At 41.9% G+C, this 18,647-nt stretch overlaps 2 protein-coding genes across 11 annotated transcripts in view; one reads left to right on the top strand and one right to left on the bottom strand.

Annotated features, from left to right (window-relative positions):
• EPB41L2 (erythrocyte membrane protein band 4.1 like 2) overlaps positions 1-1,691 on the top strand; it is a 210,669-nt gene extending 208,978 nt beyond the window's left edge. For all 10 annotated transcript variants that reach the window (XM_034990645.1, XM_034990644.1, XM_034990643.1 and 7 more), the window contains one exon: positions 431-1,691. The gene's annotated coding sequence lies outside the window, so the exon portion shown is untranslated. The remainder of the gene's footprint in view (positions 1-430) is intronic.
• A 4,564-nt stretch (positions 1,692-6,255) lies between these two features.
• SMLR1 (small leucine rich protein 1) lies at positions 6,256-18,234 on the bottom strand. Its single transcript, XM_034991451.1, is given in 5 exon segments — positions 6,256-7,569; positions 15,446-15,597; positions 15,599-15,724; positions 16,341-16,393; positions 18,211-18,234. Coding segments are annotated over 5 exon segments (441 nt in total). The 3' UTR covers positions 6,256-7,483.
• Positions 18,235-18,647: the final 413 nt, after the last annotated feature.

Here is an 18,647-nt window from a genome sequence, read left to right as displayed (position 1 = left end):
CTTCTTGGCCTCTTGCCCCATTCTCTTCTCCTCACCTGCAGCCCCTTTTCCATTCATTTCAAAGAAGTCAGAATGGACTTTGTTTTTCCACCTTCCTTGAATCTAATGTTAAAGCCTACATTGGTTTCTCTGTTTTGGATTGTTAATGAATGAGTTCTCTCTGTTCTATAATTAACTCTTTGTTTGTGTGTGTATTCTTATTTGCCAGTTGTTTCTATGTGCTTGTCAGTCCTCCACGTATCGTAAGGCCCCTGGGGGTGGAATAGACTTTCGTGCTTGTCTTCTGGTCAGCATGCTATTTACTGTAGAACTAGGCAAATCGTAACTGTTGGTTATTTGATTTGGAATTGGATGGCACATTACTTAATGTGGTTTTTCAAGCCCCTGTCTTTGGAATATTTAAGTCTTTTCTCTCTTTTTTTCTTCCTAGAAATTCCATTTTTTAAACAACACTCAACTTTGCGAACCTGAAGAATTTTGACCATTCCAAGTCTTAATGCCACACCACTACTCCAGCGAATTTATACTACGACTGGTAACAATGACCAGAAGCCTGAAGAATTAAAATGCCAACAACCAAACCTTACCTTAACAGCTCTGGTCTATACCGTTCCCTCGCATTTTAATACATTATTTTGTTTTATAACCACTTCTAAATATTCTTAATTCTTTCTTTCTTTTCTTTTCTTTTTAATTAGGGAGTTTTGTCTTTGTTTCCTGTTTACTTTGTGTACAACTACCTGCTTTTTATCACTCATTTTGATCAAATGATAGTGAACAAAGCCAGCCCCATGCTGGTAAGGTGTGTTCACTTGAACAGGTGCTGTTGTGTGGAAAGGAAACTCTGTGACTAATTTCCAATAGTGGCTTTCCTGTTTTCCGGATCCTTTTCATTGAATCCTTACAGTAAATATTTACGGAGTTTTCCGATTGCGGTAAATATACCGTATGAGAAAATATTAATACAGATCAAAAGCATTTCTTACATCCTGAAAATTTTCTAATGTTTGAGAATTTCATCGGGGCTGTTTTTTATATTGGGCCCTTTCTGACTTTCCAGTCCTCTGACTTTTTACTGAAAGTCAGAGACGCTCCAGACTGGAGAATTACAAAGAAGCTCACTGACCACGCACTGTGTTTCGAGACCCTGTCACGCCACAGTGCCAACTCTTCTCAGACACATGCTCTTCGGCAGCATTCCAGAACCAGGAGGGAGGAAAAAGAGAAACTACTGTTTCTTCCCTTCTGCTAAAAATTCAGGCAGCTTAAAACCTTAGTGCTTTCTTTCTTAACATGTCCAAATTTCAAGACTTTCCATTATTTGAACACTTTGTGTAGAACACTTGCTTTGTATTAAACCTCCCTGTCTACTTGTAAAACTGACCTTTTGTTATTGAGCAGGTATATCTCTTTCAGATAGTTGGATGATTCACACAGGTTTGAGGACACTGGGGAGAAGAGCAGGGGCTGTGGTGGGGTTTTTTTGATGGTTGTAAGGAAGCGATACCATTTACAGCTGACACCAGAGACCTGATAGGGACCTATTAACGGTATTGAACATGTTTTCCTTTGCTTTTGACCCTATGTATAGTTACGATGCCAGATTAGATTTATAGCAGCTTCAAGTTGTATTAAATGATATTTTGCTTTCTGTAATACTGTTATAAAATAAAGTGTGTTTATTCTCTAAACTTGTCGCTTCTCTTTTTTATAAAGGTTTAAAAAACAAATGAGCGATATTTTCAGGTAAAAGTCTTACTACGTGGCGAAATGCAGCATTTTTTAGACTCTGTTATTCCGATCTTTTATAATTTGCTGCTGTGGCCCGCATCACCAGTGCGAAATGGCTAAGGCGGCATTGAAGGTTTGGAAATGCATTGCTTGGAATGCCAGGTTCCTCCAGCCTGTGTACGCAGCCCACCACCGCCTTGCAGATCTTCCGAGGGAAAACTCCACGTGTTTTCTTTGTGTATTTTTTGTTTTGTTTTCAGAAAATATTTTAGTTCCACCATCTGAACCCTCCTCTGCTTCATGTTTTGCTCTACTGTCCGGTGGGCCTTAACAAGCAGAATGGGTTCTGCCAAGGGGGCCGCGTCCCTGTCTAATTGGGGTGGTTCATTATGAAGCTTTTGCCAAGACACATCGGATTAAGTGCTCCATTTTCTTCTACACATTGAAAACATTACACAGCAAATGACCAACAGGGTCTATTCCGTTTTAAAATGTTACATAGAATTTCTCTAGTCCTTTCAAGTGAGCACGTTGAATACAATTTACATGACTGTCTTCTTTGGGATCTGTTCCCACTGAATTATCTCTCACCTTGTGAGAGGTCTTTCTCACTTCCTGCAGAATTATTACAGAAACCACCCCTCTTTGGAGAAGCCGATCCCCGCAAGCCAAGCCTTAGTGACATTAAGGGGCCAAATGTGGTTCTGTGAATCTACTTCTCATCAGAAAGCTTGTATGGATAGTGTTCATATTTAAAGCAGAGGTTGGATTTACTAAGAGTTCTTTGAGAACCAGATCCGTCCATCCTTCCAGTGATAATTGCCCTGATAGGAAGTGTCCACGGCAGCTCCAGGGAACAGGAAATGCTGTGTTTGATTAGGGCTCAGTTTCAGTCAGCTGAGATAGCAAGGACAGGGCTTGGGGTCCCGGAGACACCTAGAGCATCTGTGGGGCCTAGGACCCAAAGAGCAGCTGGGAACAGTGTTGATAAGTCATGCCATGTGTAGCTGGAGCAGCAAGGCTGCCGTTCTTAATATTTTGTAGTTCTTAGAAAATATTTCCCAGGATATTAGCTTGTTCTGTAAACTGAGCTTTCAAAACCCCAAGTGATAGAGTAAGAAATAGGTCGACAGTGTTCACTGAGGTGAGAGATGTCTGGGTGTAATTGTTTATCTTAAAAGCCATATAATTTTGGGGTGATAAGCAATAATTCCTTGCAATAATTCCTTTTAGTTGCATGGGGTTTTTACAGGTAACATCATACATAAGCCTTATAAGCAATCCTGTGTGGAATGCAGGAAATAGCAGTGCGTTTTCCACAGGCCACAGCTGGATAAAAAATGAGGTTATTTTTAAAATATGTAGAGTTGGTAGATGTTTGGTATTTGACTGTCATGAGTAGCTTCTGTTTTATGATACATTGTACATTGCATTATTCATTGCATAGACCCACAGTTCGTGGAATGACTATCACCAGGACTCCAGCAATGAAGCAGACTGTAGCCATAACCACTGCCCAACATGGACTTCATTAAGTATTTCCCCTTATTTATGCACATAATTATTTGATATCTGAAAACATAATTGAGATTCAATTATAGGTAGAGAGGAGTGAGTTGTGGTTCAGATGAAATAAGATTGGCCATTAGTGGGTAATTGCTAATGCCAGGTGATGGTAAATAAGGGTTTATTATATCGTCCTGTTAAAATATTCCTAAATAATCATGATCCCAGGGTCCTGGGATCGAGCCCCACATCGGGCTCCCTGCTCCACCCTCTCCCACTCCCCCTGCTTGTGTTCCCTCTCTCACTGTCTCTCTCCCTGTCAAATAAATAAAATCTTTAAAAAATAAATAAAAGGCTAAAAAAATACCCTTAAGCCCCATAATTTTTTTTTTAAGCCCTTCCTCCATGTATTGTTAGAGAAGAATACATGGTTGTTCTTTGCATGGAGCTCTGGTCAGTTTCCGCCTGTCTTCTGTGCTCGCACGAGAGACTGGGACACTTGAATGTTACTGCTGAGACAGTAACAGGAGGGAATATACCTTGATTAGTTTGACAGAAGCCAGCCTGGACTTGGATGGATTCTTGCATGCACCCATTCACGTATTTGCCGGGATCAGGCTGTGGTGCAGCACCAACTCCGGAAGAAAACATGGCCAGCTGGCAAATCCTAGGTGCTGCACTCCTGACCCTTGGCCACAGGGTCAAACACCGACCCTGTGTATAATTATGGTGCTAGCTTAGATTTATAGCAGCCTCAGGTTGTATAAAATGATCTGTTGCTTCGAATACAAAGGCCTCAGAACCCTGCAGCTGGACCTTTGAGTCCCCCACTCAGAGTAACTGAACCATGTGACTTTAATGAAGGCACTTAAAGTGAGGGTACTTCTACATCTCAGTGCAGGGATATTCTGATAAAAATGTGTACAATGCCGACCGGAGCTCCTAGCACAGTAATAACCCTCCAAACATGGCAGGCATCGTCAGTAATAAAAGCACTGTGCATGAGGTGATCCACCACTGGCAAATTTATGGAAGATCATGCCAGTCTGAGCTGTGTTGAGGGCTTTCCCTAGTACAATTCTGTGCTATTCTAGGGTTACTTGGGAAGTCTGTTGAAAAGGTTTTGGCTTTGGAGGTATGTGGACTCACTTCCCTGAGAACCCCACAATGTCAGGGACCTCTTACGGTCTACTCATTGTCCACCATGTGGAGGCAGCGCAAATACTCCGAGACTCTAGCTGCAGGCTTCCTAACCACAGACTCTTGGATGGATTTCAAGGGTCTGAACTTTCCCCAAATATATGCGAAATTGTGGGTGTATGCATGTTTCTTAGGAATAAATTCCTGGCTTTCATCAAATTCTCAAAAGGCTTCTTTATTATCTAAATAAAAGTTAGGAACCTCTGCTTTTAATAATCTGGGTTTGGGAATATGGGTTTGAATAACTAAAAAAAAAAAAAACAACAGTGGAAGGCATTTTTAAATTTCCAATATGTTTGGTGGTAATTTTAAATAAAATGCTTTGAATGCATGTTTTCTGTTCTGTTGTTCGTCACTCATTTGCCAGGGAAAATACCATTGTGTAAATTCTGATAAGGTCTCTTCTGATTAGCACACTAATTATAAAGTCAGAAAGCAAGAATCTCAAGAGTATTTGTTCTAAAAATTCTGTTCCTAAACAAGTCAGAAAATTAATTTCCAGAATGTGTTTTAATAGCTATGAATTCTGATTTCTGAGACACAACGTTGCCAAGGAGCTTAAGATTTCAAGGAAAAGTTGTTTTTGGTGTATGGGAGTCTTTATCTGTTCTTGATTTTCTAATTGCTGCTAAATTCTAGAAAATACTAGAGGCTATTACCAGGTCGAATTAATTATAAGTAAGTTTGCTTTTTAAGGGTTGGGAATAACATTTCAGGGAACATAACATGTGTCCTTCCTTGCCCCATTTTCTGTTTGGTCAACTTGTATGGGATTGCAGTTTCCCAGCACTGTTAACAAGAGAGGTAGGAAGTTAGTATTAACAGCTTTATTTAGCTCTGTAAAAAAGAAAAAAGAAAAAAAATTCTTCGGTGAATCTTCACTGAATACCTGGCAACATAACAAGAGCATTATTTTGTCAAAGGTCTCGGGCTGGGGAAACAGATGGGAATTCTTTCAGGTACTAGAACATTAGAAATAAGATAAGGAGCCCTTGTGAGACCCTGTGGGGTTGTGTGTGCATTTGGGGCCCCTGGTGAGAGGCTTTGGAACACAGGGTGGAGCAGAGTAGAGGATAATGTAAGGAGGCTGCCACCTGGTCTAGGAGCCCTGCAGACGAGCCAAAGCAAGCCAAGCCAGAAGAAGATCTTAAACTGGGCCGTGAGCATCTGAAGAGCAAGTGTAGCTGACTGGCAGCGCCCTGGGAAGGCCTTGACAATTTGAGCAGCCGTGCCTTCAAGCAGATTGTAGCAAAACCCTTGGGACTTGGTCTTTCCATGGGAAAACATGTTTCTGTTTCTCTTTACACATAGAAACCACGGATCAGCTCAGGACTTCATTGGAAATTATTCTCAACAGCAACAAAAGAAATGGGTCTTGCTTTAAACTCCTTGGTTATGCCTATCGCTGAAAACACGTGTTGGGAGCTCATCCGTTATCACAGTAGCTGGGATGCTTTTTCCCTGGGCAGGAAGAGATGGTGGGATTGCCTCCACCAGGACCAAAAGCCAGGCTCCCATCTTTCCAGAAGAAGGTGGAGCCAACCCTGGTGGCCAAACCACAGATTTGGCTGGCAGCTGGGAATACGATGCATCCTTTCACGCCTTCTGTTAAAGAAAGCATTTTGACATAAGCTGATTTCCATCGGGGGCTAAAAAGAGATCCCTCCCAGAACTGATAGAATATTATTATTCCTTCCATATGGCACGAACGCTGTTATTTTAAATTACCTCAGTCTGAAAGCCCCAGCAGACAGTTCCATTGTAATCAAATGCAATAAAACACAGAATGAGTGTCTTCAAACACTGGGTTTTACATTATGCAAGAGGGGCAAATGGAGACTAATGCCTCTGGACATATGGGAAGAATTTGAAGTGGGGAGAGGGGTAGCTAAGAAAATACCCAGCACCAGTGGTCCGTCCTTGCTTTTGGTCATTCACACCATCTTTCGTAAGATTGTATGTCACTACAAAAGTCGGTGCATTTCTTACAGGTGACCAAACTCAGTACATTTTATAAAGTTAATCACTCTAATAGCTTGTTAGATTCACATGCAAAGATTGGAATATAACCAGACTCCCACTTAGGACATGGGGAGCATCTTTTGTGGTCTTAACTAGAAAACTGTGGTGAGCACAAGCGTACTCAATCTATTTTAATGACCACTTTGGATTAAGTGTTTCTTTTTGGTTATCTATGTTGGCTCCTTGGGGCTCCCACTGAGAAAAGAATTCTGCTAGTGAAATGTTGACTTCCTTCCGTATTGAGAAATAGCTCCCTGATGTTTTGGTTTTAGAGGCAAAAGCTTGAGCTATTCTCCATATGAGTTACGTGAATGTCCTCTTCTTCCCTTTGCCCACCAGCAAATTGACAATATTCCCAAGCCATTGCTTGCTTGAAAGCTGCCTTCGTGGGTGATCCATATCTAGCATGGAGAGACTCCACTTGTTTTGTGGGTCATCACAAGGGTGGTGTGGTTTGTGAAGGTAGCTGGAAAAGGGAAAGAAGCAAACTCAGGGCCGGAAGTGATGCCTGGAAGTGCGCCATTTTAGAGTTGCCATGCGGCAGGCGGAGGAAGTGGGAATACTCTCGCAGAGGGAATCCACAGTGCTCTCAAGGCACTTGTCTTTTGCTCTCCGTTTGCTCTCTACCAGAATTTCTTCACCTATAAAATCAGAATGATGTACACTTCCATGGGATTATGTAATAAGGATACTTAAGAATTTTACTTAAAAAAATAGTGTCCTTCAGAGTAGACGGAGTCCTATAAAAGTGAAAACGTTGCCAAGCGTCCAGCCCATAGTGCACATCCAAGAGAATCTTATATTCTTGGTACTCTCCAACGAACTGCTATTTAACTGAGTCTCGTAGATGTACCCCTGGGTAATAGCTGCCACTTTGCAAAGTGGTTCAGAACAAGCTTTTCAGTATTCCATTTGTGCTGTTGTTCGAATTTATGAACTTATTTTAATAGCTAAGCCATTGACCGTTGCTCTCTGACCAGTAGAAATTCGCTGCGCTTTAGCCATGGATCGATCAGTCCCCAAGTCACGTTCTTTTCATCCGCTGGTACAGGTAAGAGCCAGCCTTGCGTTTGTGCTGGTCATGGGGGCTCTGCGACAGTTCTTCATTAACTGAAAGGAAAATTATCAGTTAGTATTTTGGTGGCAGCTGAGTGCCTGCCATTGGTCATGTACAACTCATGCGTGGCTGTTGGCCAGCATTTCTGCAAGTTACTCAAGGCCAGGTCCCCAGAGCAAGGCCGTTGCAGGGTCTCCCCTCACCTCCCAACCACTTCCAACAGAAATGAAATGCTTATTTTGAAAGAATGGACCCGATTGTAGTGGACAAATTACCACTGTAATAACTGTTACATGCTAAGTGTAGCTAAGTATACTTAATATTTAGCAGATTAAGTGTTGATTAAATGTATTAAGACTCCCTCATTCAATAAGCATTGATAAAGCAATGTCTGTAGGCCGGGGGTGGGGATGTGGAAATGAGTAAGATAGAGTTTCTGTCTCTGACCCTCCCTGCCCCCAAAAATGTGTTGGGCATTTGGTCTTTAGATATGTCAAATTAGTCTTCTCCCTTTTACATTTTGACATCCTTTACTGAAAACTGACAGTTTCAACTTTTTACCACCTGCACATTCCCTAACCCCTTAAAATATGACCTCAGTTAAAGTTACTCTACTGAACTATTAAAGCTCATCAATCATATGCTAATTATGAAATCTAGTGGCATTTTTCGACCCCCAGCTTCCTTCCCTGGAACATTTGACACAAGCCCCACCATGCTTCAGTTATTTTCCTCCCTTTGGCTTTTATTATATACCATCATTCTGTGTCCTCTTCTCTGCGCCTGTAGGTTCAACTGTTATCTTGCTGGCAATAACACATTTGATCTTTAGCCCTGAGATATCCCTTGAGATCCCAACAAGTATCCCTTGGGATCTGGGATCTTCCTGGTACATCAAAAAAATACATCTCTCTTCCTGACCACCACCAACACACACCACTGAATCTGTTTATTTTCAGAATTATAATTATTCATATCATCTAAAACCGAGATCAGAAGCTTATAATCTTATGGGAGGTAGTACATGTTTATAGACTTGAGCCTGGAAATCTTCCCTTTGGCTCCAATATCAAATCCAAGCAATTTACCCCTTGCCAGGCACTTTATATGCAATGTACCCCAGGACACATGCACTCTCCTTGACCTGAGTTCTAGGCCTCCACGACGGCTTGCCATCATAGTCAGGAGGTGTTACATATGCATTGGATAATGACAAGCCATAGGCTACATGAGCCTCAAGATTTAATAGCTAATATTTATTGAGTACTTGTTATGTGCCAGGCACTGTGTGAATCCCTTTGCTTGTCTTATCACATTTAATTCTTGCTATGGCGTTATGCTGTAGTCATCCTTGTTAGTCTTACTTTATAGATGAGCAACTGAGGCAGGGAGAAATCAAGAGGAAGCAATTTGCCTACAATCCCAGAAATGGATGGATTCAGGATTCCATCCCAGGCAGTCTGATTCCAGAGCCCACACTCCCACCACTCGGTTACACTGCCTGTCCCTTAGATGATTGCTAGTTCAAAGGCGTTGCTTGAGATGGCCCCTGGCTTAGATAATAAACTCATTGAAATGTGAGTAATTTCTTCCCTTTTAGTCTTCATTAATGAAGACTAACTACACGACAAGTGCTTTGAATGAGGAACCAGAATACAAATTGTAGATCTGAAAATTGGTGACCTGAGTAATGGGATTGAAGGAAGAGAACTCTAGTAGGAGTGAAGAAGCAGAACAGAGAGACCAAGAGGAAGCTCATCAATCCACAAGGAGTTAGCTCTCCAGTACATGGTGTCTGGTGCAAGGTACAGAGAACAAGAGTGATAATTCACCTTTCTCCTGAAGGAGCTTGTACCCTATCGCTTTACTTCATCGGCCTATTAAGGAGCGTGCTGAGAGGTACTAGACAGGTGAGACTGGCAGGTGGCCTTGAAAACACCTGAGTTTGGTATTGTGGACATTCTGCAGGCCATGAAGTTCTCCTCTTGGGCCACAGGTGAAGAAATGCAGCCTCTTTGACTCAGGGTGACATCTTCATGCTAAGGAATCACCGTCAGAAATAATTACTCCTGTTACATGAAGAGATGAAAGCCTCTCAAAGCTTTCATAAAATCCTTGCCTTGTTTAAAATTCTCCCACAGTTGCCTTCCTTGTTTGTGGTAAGTTTGTTTGCCTGGGCCAAAAGTATTCATCCATTCAACAGATGTCTATTGAATATGTCGTCTGTGTTCAATACTCCAGGAGTTGTGTGCTGGCTGAGAAGGCTAGCTCTGGAGCTGGCTGGCCAGGATTCAGTTCCTGTCTCTACCATTTTCTAGGTGAGTGGTTTGGGCAATTTACTTAATTGTTACAAGGTAATTTTAATAATAGCTATTATTATAATGACAAAACATGGCTTCTTGGAATTTATAAGTTAGCAGGGATAATAACAACTAATAGTTTTTGGAATAGGCTTGTTAAGAACCTTGTATGTATCACTTCATTTAATCCCCATACCAACCTTATAGCTATTTCCTGCTATTATTCTATTTTACAGATGAAGAAATTGATCTTCAAGAGGTTGGGTGGCCATTGTGACATTGGGAATTCAAACCCTGTTTGGTTTGATTCCATAGTCTGAGCTCTTAACAATTTTACTCTAATAACCCTTAAATTATTCTGATTTTTTCCAAATACTTATCTTTTTCCCTTTTGACTGCTGACTACTAAAGCATATATATGAAGTTCAGTGAAAGATGTCTAGCCATCTGCTACTTGAGATGTTTGTTTTAGAATGTTAAGTTGCTGAAGGCCGGAATGTGATCACTTACCAGACCTTATTTTGGATCTAACTCTATACAAAAACTTTCAGGCATTCAATAGACATTTTTTTTTTTTTTAAATAATGATTATTTGGGCAGTGTTGGTTATTCAGAGAGCAATTTGTCCCTGATCAGGGTGATGGTATTTGGAGGGCAAAGAATAATACTGGAAGTAGAGGTTTAGGAATCTCAGGAGTTGGGGAGGTAAGATAATCAGAACTTGTACTCTAGAAGGTATGAAAGGTCCATGGGAGTGGTTGATGAAGGCTTTTGCTGATGGAAAGTTCAAGATTCAGACATCCACCTCAAGAGCTACTCCTCAAGGCAATTGACAGAGATTGAAGAGTGCAGGATGCTAGAGAATTTTCTTTCTTCCTTTGTGAGAAAATTGATGTTGTCTACATACTAATTAAATTTACATGCATCATTACCTCCCAAGGCTTCAAGTTTAGAGATTAATGTTGAGTGATTGCAATACCTCCACATGTTTTCCATCACATCTTAAAATGCCTCTCTAGGCTGATGAACTAGGATGTATGGAGCTGGCAAGCTGATTTTCTGTTTCAGAATGTAGGACTCTGGGGTTCTGTGAACATACCAGTTAATCTGTCAATGTCCTTTTCTTTACAGAAACAAATTAGGAGTGATTACACTTGCCATAACCCCAGTTGGAAGATTAATGACATGACATTTGACCATCTGGTTACAGTTTTTAAGTGGGAACTGCTAAATAAAGATATAAACTGGTGATATTTTATTTGGGGTCAAATGATCTCAATTGCCCTCAAACTATAGAAAAGATATTACTACTTACACTTAGGAAAACAGCTACAGAAAGAACTAACCTTTAAAAGTGTTCTTAAAGTTTTTTTAAAGGAAAATTTGGAAAATAAAGGGAACAGATCTACATAAAAATGAAAATATGTTTAGGCTAAGGTTGTCTGCTAGCACTGGAAAACGTAATCAGGAATTATTCCAAAAAAGGATGCACAGTTCTCATTGGGGAGAAGAGGGAAAGATAAGCAAAGCACAGTTGGAATAGAAAATTCTTGAGAGAGTAATACAGTACAAGGTGCCCCTCAGCTGCTATCCTGGCCAGGTACCTACAAGGAATAGTGCCCAGGACCCTCATTGTCTTACCCCACCACACTTGGGACCCAGTCTCAACTGAATGAAAACCGACAACAGAGAAGCCTGCTTTGGTCCAGTCAGCAGGGCAGTCCTCCCTTGGTATCCTGCAGATGGTTCCTTGGCAAGCTGCTGGCAAGAGCGTGCTAACAGTCATTAGTATTCTTTCCAACAATAAGCCTCAGATGGGACCCCTACTGCATTAAGTGACTGATGCAGAGAGTTTTGCTGCCTCCTTCCACCTCCTCACTCACCCCTCCTGTGCTCCTTACCTATAGCCCAGAAGCTCCAGGCACACTTCAGTGAGAGCCAACAAAAGGGAACCATGGAGAAGAATCATAGAAAGTAGAGGCTTATTACATCATTGTGGGGGCCCCTTAGCTGTTTTGGAGGGTTCTGCTTCTGGTGGGAGTGCTCTGCTCTAATGTTGGGACAAGACTTAGGGAGAAGGGCAGGTCATTCTTCAGGCCATTGACCAGACCTGTAAATGAGGCCAGAGCCAGAAACAGAGAGATTTGCAATGTCTCTCCTCCAACTTCTAATAATTTTGCCAGATGCCTTTTGTGGTTTTCTATACCTGGGATTGTTCTCTCAGTTCTGAAAGCCCATAGTAAAAATCTGTTCCAGAATCTAGGACAATCCCTGGTATATGGTAGCTTCTCAAATATGTGTTGAATGAATGCATGAGAAATCTTCCTACCCAAAAGTATGGTGCACATTTGGAACAAGCCTCAAAGTTGGTGAAAAGATTCTACCTGGGGGGCCTTGGCCTTTGTTGTATAGGGCTGACCTTCTCGCTTTCCTTTGGGTTATATGCTGTGTTGCAAAACATGGAAGCTTTGATCTCTAGACACCTTACATTGTCTAGGGCAGGGATGTGTCAAAGAATGAAGGGTCACCGTGCAATGATCCTAGAACTCACGTTAAGCATGTCCTTGGGGCTTGGTACTGTGTGTACACATTGCCTGTATTTTGTCCTGCATCAGCCCCCTGTGATGCCGGGCCACACTTTCAAGGGCAGGCTGCCTTCTCCAGGACATTTTGAAGGAATGTGATTGATATGTCTATACCTTGTAATTATCTACATTATCTAAATAAGCAAAATACTGTAGACCTGTTTAATTTTAATTTTTGCAGATTACAGATGTTTTCCCCCAAAAGTCACCCAGGGATAAGTAAGGCTATAAAACCAAGATTCATCCTTTTTTGAAGAAGAGTCTGTCCCAAATACCAGGTGTCCTGCTGAATGATCTGACCTATAATAACTGATAAGTAGAGGCCAGTAAGAGACTTTGGAATCCATGAGGCTATCTTGGTCTGTTGTTTGCCTCCTTTAAGGCTTCATACATTTTTGAGATACTAAACATTTATCTCCCCAAATAGGCAGCCAGAGATGAAACTTGGGAGTGACATGAATGATTCAAGTCTCTGTGACATCAGCATCCTGTTACTGCTCCACAGGGTGCTCAGTGTCACTGGGTGCCTGGCATGCCTGTGAATGACAGTGGCCATTCCAACAGCTTTAAAAGACTTCCAAAATAGAAATGTTTGCAATGGCTTGGCATTCAACCAATTTGGAAGGCTAAAATCCCATAGTTAGGATCCTGGGGGTTTCTAATTTTCTCTTCCTTTTTCAGAGGCTCTTTTCCAGGACTCAGTCAGTGTTAATGAATGGCTAGGTGACAGAACATCCGGTAGACTGGTCTTGGGGTCTTGGAAGATAAACTAAGTAAATAAAGAAAAATATTTATCACATGAATGCTGTAGAGCAAGACAGAATACAGCTGGGTCATTCAACAAGACAGTTGTTCATAAAAATGAGGGGAAAAAATGAAAGGCTAAGGGGATATTTGAGTATGTTATGATTGGAAACTTATGATTCTATAAGGTGCTCCCTGTCCTCTAGAATTTGTGTTCTAAATCTCATCTTAGAAGTATCCCATATATATATATATATATATATATATATATATATATATATATACACACACACAATGGAATATTATGTATATATATATACATTATGTATAATATATATAGATAGATAGATATACACAATGGAATATTATGCAGCCATCAAAAGGAATGAGATCTTGCCATTTGCAATGACATGGATAGAACTGGAGGGTGTTATGCTGAGCAAAATAAGTCAATCAGAGAAAGACATGTATCATATGACCTCACGGATAGGAGGAATTCTTAATCTCAGGAAACAAACTGAGGGTTGCTGGAGTGGTGGGGGATGGGAGGGATGGGGCGGCTGGGTGATAGACATTGGGGAGGGTATGTGCTATGGTGAGCGCTGTGAATTGTGCAAGACTGTTGAATCACAGACCTGTACCTCTGAAACAAATAATACAATATATGTTAAAAAAAGAAGAAGAAGAAGATAGCAGGAGGGGAAGAATGAAGCGGGGGAAATCGGAGGGGGAGACGAACCATGAGAGACAATCGACTCTGAAAAACAAACTGAGGGTTCTAGAGGGGAGGGAGGTGGGAGGATGGGTTAGTCTGGTGATGGGTATTAAGGAGGGCACATTCTGCATGGAGCACTGGGTGTTATATGCAAACAATGAATCATGGAACACTACATCAAAAACTAATGATGTAATGTATGGTGATTAACATAACAATAAAAAGTTTTAAAAAAAAAGAAGTATCCCACTTAGAAGTGGCTCTGTCAGTTAAGCATCTGACTCTTGATTTCGGCTCAGGTCATGATCTCAGGGTTGTGAGATCAAGCCACGCATCAAGCTTTACATGGGGCGTGGAGCCTACTTAAGATTTTCTTTTTTAAGGATTTTATTTATTTATTTAATTGACAGAGAGAGAGACACACAGCGAGAGGGAACACAAGCAGGGGGAGTGGGAGAAGGAGAAGCAGGCTTCCCGCCGAGCAGGGAGCCCGATGCGGGGCTTGATCCCAGGACTCTGGGATCATGACCTGAGCCGAAGGCAGTCGCTTAACCAACTGAGCCACCCAGGCGCCCCTACTTAAGATTTTCTCTCCCTCTCCCTTAACCGATCCCCCATAAAAAAAAAAAAGAAATATCCCCCGTTGTACTTCTATTTGATTTTAGGTCATATATGATGGCAGTCTTCATTCAAGATTCTGAATATCTGTTTATAGAATGACATACATAAAGGCATTGCCTGGACTTGGCAAGTTTTTGTGGAAAAGGAATGATTTTCAAATTTGTTTTTATAGTGCTTTAATATGACACCATCCAACTTAGATATTACTGGTTTTTGTTGCTGTTGCTAAAATAACTATTAACCTCTATAATATTAATCTAATATTTGCTGGGCACATTATTAACACTTAGTCTATGAAGTCACAGTTCAGTTTCATTAATTTAACTACAGCAGGATAAACAAGTCTCAATCCAGGACCCCACTGCCTGTGTCCAAATCACTTTGAGCTCCTGAGTTGTTTTGTTTTGTTTTGTTTTTCCTTAAGACTATAAGACTCATGAAAAGCTTACACCAAGCCCTCAACTATCTATTAAGGCTTGACATTTGCCAAACAGTGTGATAGCATAGTGTTTGTTTGGCACATTTTCTTAATAGAAGTTCCGTGGGTGAGAAAGTAGTGTGTGTGCACACACGTCACACGCAATAGGTGTCTGTCAGGTAGAGAAGGCAGACCATGATACGTGTTTTACCATTTGTGGAATATATTGCCCTGTGAGAGAGCGATAAGTAATCATGGGTCAAAATGGCTGATTCGCAGTTCGATCTCTGGGGCGGGGTCTGCAGTTAAGGGGTCCTCACCGCAGGCCTGCAGAGCCTCACTCAGGATCCACACTGCTGAAAGGATTGCACTGCCTGTTCACCAATGAAGGTATCTGGAGAGAGCGCTTAGTGAGAAGTACCTACAGATCACAACCATGTACTGCCCCAGACACCCCTGAGAAACACTGACCGTGCATCGGCTAGTTGCAAAGGTGTGCCATGGGAAAGGACTTCGAGCCACTGCCTGGTGTGGTTTCACACTTACCCTCCATCAGTTTGATCCTGAAGTAGGCGATGAGAAGAAGCAGCAGCAAGGTCACAGGTAGGAAGACCCCAGCGAGCAGGAACCAGCCGGGGAGCTCCCTCATGAATGCCAACATCACAGGGCTCATTGCCAATCACCCAGACCCCAGGGGCCAGTGAGTTCACGCTCTGGGTGAGGGCAGCTTTGCTCTGAGTCTGCACTTGTTTTCTTCTGGGGCTCCGGCCTTTGCTCAGCACATCTCGATGGAAATCTTGTGGACTTTGCTCTATTTCAACAGCCCTGTGAATTCTGAGAGGATTGCTAGCAGGTTACTCTATAACTCAGCTACAAAGTGTAGAGGAATTTGAATGTGATTCCTCCAAACCATTCCAGAGAGGAGCATTTATCTGGCCAGGGTTGGGAATGACACCAGGAGGCCTAGATTTCTTTGTATTCAGTTTCTCTGGAATGAAAAGTACCTGACTTGAATGTGATTCCTCCAAACCATTCCAGAGAGGAGCATTTATCTGGCCAGGGTTGGGAATGACACCAGGAGGCCTAGATTTCTTTGTATTCAGTTTCTCTGGAATGAAAAGTACCTGACTCCAAGCAAAACTCATTGTTATAGATATTTTATTTATATATTCCCAGACATGGGAAGAATTTTTCCTACATTTTCTAAATTTCAGAGTTGAAAATTACTTAGTAGCCATGTTCATGTACCTTTGAACCTGTGTCTAGAAAGAGTGAATTTTCCTTCATATGTAGTTGATATAACTAATATCAAGGAAGGAGGAGCAATATTCTTTCCATATGTAAAAACTCTTCCTAGTATGTCCTCCTCTGAATACTTTTCTGAGAGGTGCACTGGTATATTTATTTATTCAACAAATATTTAATCCTACTAGAACCCAACCTCTTGGCTAGATGCTGGCTGTACAAAGAATAGTAAGTCATGGTCCCTGCTTTCTGAGAGTGGAAATAGACACAGAAAGAGGTAATTGCCACAAGTGTTATAGTGATGGATTGGATAGTAATATAGCCCCTTTTCCTTCTCCCCTTGATGCATCAGTTTTTCCTCACTGCTTTAGTAGTTTGTACTCTTAGTTATCTTTTGCTTATACATTTCTGTGGTCCACCATTAGCAGTAGAAGGTGGGCCCTGAATGCTAGTGTTGTGGTTTGTGTGGTAACTACAGAGTTTCTGGGAAAAGAAAGGGCAGTAAATCATTTTGACACTGATGTATTAACTAAGTTGAGTTGCCACAGACTGCTTTAGTGAAAAAAGTTCAAAGATACTGGTCTACTAAACTAAAAGCAATGGAAAGAATCATTTCCATAATCAAAGAATCTCCTGGAGAATTTGGGAAATTTGGAGGGGAAATTGACAGCCACCTTCTTGGGTTCACGTTCTAACCTCTTTTCATGTTCTAACCCTGTCCCTGTCCCCACTGGGGAGCTGCCTGGGTGAGTGACTGGCAGATTCTATCAAGCACATGCTGTTGTGAGTGCCTCTTGAATTCTTTTCACCAGGGATTTTGCATGGCCATGCAGAGTCTTAGTCCCCCTTGTAAAGCAGCACCCTAATTTATAAAATAAGAAGAATGGAGAGCATCTCTGGGATGCTTGGCTGGCATTCCTAAGCAATGAACAGTAAACAGCTTCCTCTCGGAAGAGAGACATCTTAATTGCAGAAAGAGCCATTTAGAATAGCCAAGATTAAGTCAGCATCTGTTGTACCTTATTTGCTTCTCTTCTCCCCCTCCACACTCCCTGGAGTGGTGTTGTTGCTATTTCTCTTGGGTGCTTTCCAGTGAGATGGCTCTCTGGTGCTCTTTCAGCTTGAACAGGATGCTAATTTGTAAAGGGTCAGTCTACAAAGAAACTCCATGAGCAGGTGACATTACCAGGGAGATGTTAGGCAGCTTTTAGGCAGACTGTTTGTCATGTTCTTTCTTTCCATCTTATTCCATTCAGCATTCAGGCCTTCACTGAATGCCTAGCAAAGGTAAGTAAGAGTAACACGCAAATATATAAATGACAATAATGTAAGCTCCTAATTTGACCTATAAAGTGCAATGTAAGCACTGAGGAGAGACTGACTGATTCCAGTTAGGGAATTGGACCAAGGTCATTAAAAGGATAGCATTTGAGCTAAGCCTGGGGATGGGGAGCTGTGGAATGACCTCCTTAGACAAATACATGACAGTAGGTCAGGGCAAGGTTTATGGAGGACAGGGAAAAAAATAAGAGTACCCAAATGATATGGGGTTCAGACCAGAGATATGAAGGTAGAAAAATGGGGTAGCATCAAGGCATAGGCTCTTGAAAGCCCTGCTAAGGACTGCACTGTTTGGACAAGGGGGGCCAATGGAAGGTCTTTGATCATGGAAGTTCATGAGCTGACCTGGGTTCATTTAGGTAGCCTTTGACAGAATGGACTGAAGAGAAGATCAGAGTAGACTGTCTCAACATGGTATCAAGATATAATGAGTCTGAGATGGGGGCGGCAGAGGGAAGGGAAAGAGGAGGACAAGAGGCTGCAGGAATCATATGAACAGTCCTTGGTGAATAATTAGAGAGGTAAATGTCACCCATGATACTACTAATCACTGAGCACTTACTCTGTATTGGGCACCTCATAAATACTCTATGTGCATCTTATTTAATCTCCGGAGTAACCTTATAAGGAAGAGACTCATTAAACAAATGAAGAAATGAGGCACAGAGAGGTTAAATAACTCTCCCAAGATGCATATGTAATAAGTGACAGATCCGGGACCATACTCCTGAACCTGTGCTCTCATCCATTGCGCTGTGCCGGCTGTGGGTGGCTGGGGAGATGGTAGTGCTGGAAGGGGAGACCTGAACCAGGCTGTGCAGCAGGTTTGGATGGGGGAACATTTATAGTTTTGCACTCATTAAATTGGAGGTAATGGAAGGGGAAGCTTGTGGAAATCTGGAGGTCAGGAGAGAGGACAAGTCTTGCAGTGCAGATTGGGAGTTCTTAGAGTACAGATGGCGGCTGGGGCCGAGCAGGTGGAGAGGTTGCTCAGGAAGGAGTGTACATGAGAATAAAAGAGAGACCAGCTGCGGACCCTAAAGAACGTTCTCGCTTAAGACATGGGAGGAAGGATGAGAACCAGGGAAGAAAACCAAATGGCTCTATGGGGTAGGAGAGGAGCCCACAGGATGCAAAGTTAGGAAATGGTTGCAAAGGAAAG

This window comes from Mirounga leonina, unplaced genomic scaffold (genome assembly GCF_011800145.1).
Source record: "Mirounga leonina isolate KUSES-001 unplaced genomic scaffold, KU_Mleo_1.0 Mir_53, whole genome shotgun sequence".
Lineage (NCBI taxonomy): Eukaryota > Metazoa > Chordata > Mammalia > Carnivora > Phocidae > Mirounga > Mirounga leonina.
Note: the sequence above shows the minus strand (reverse complement) of the source record. Positions and strands in the feature narration are given on the sequence as shown.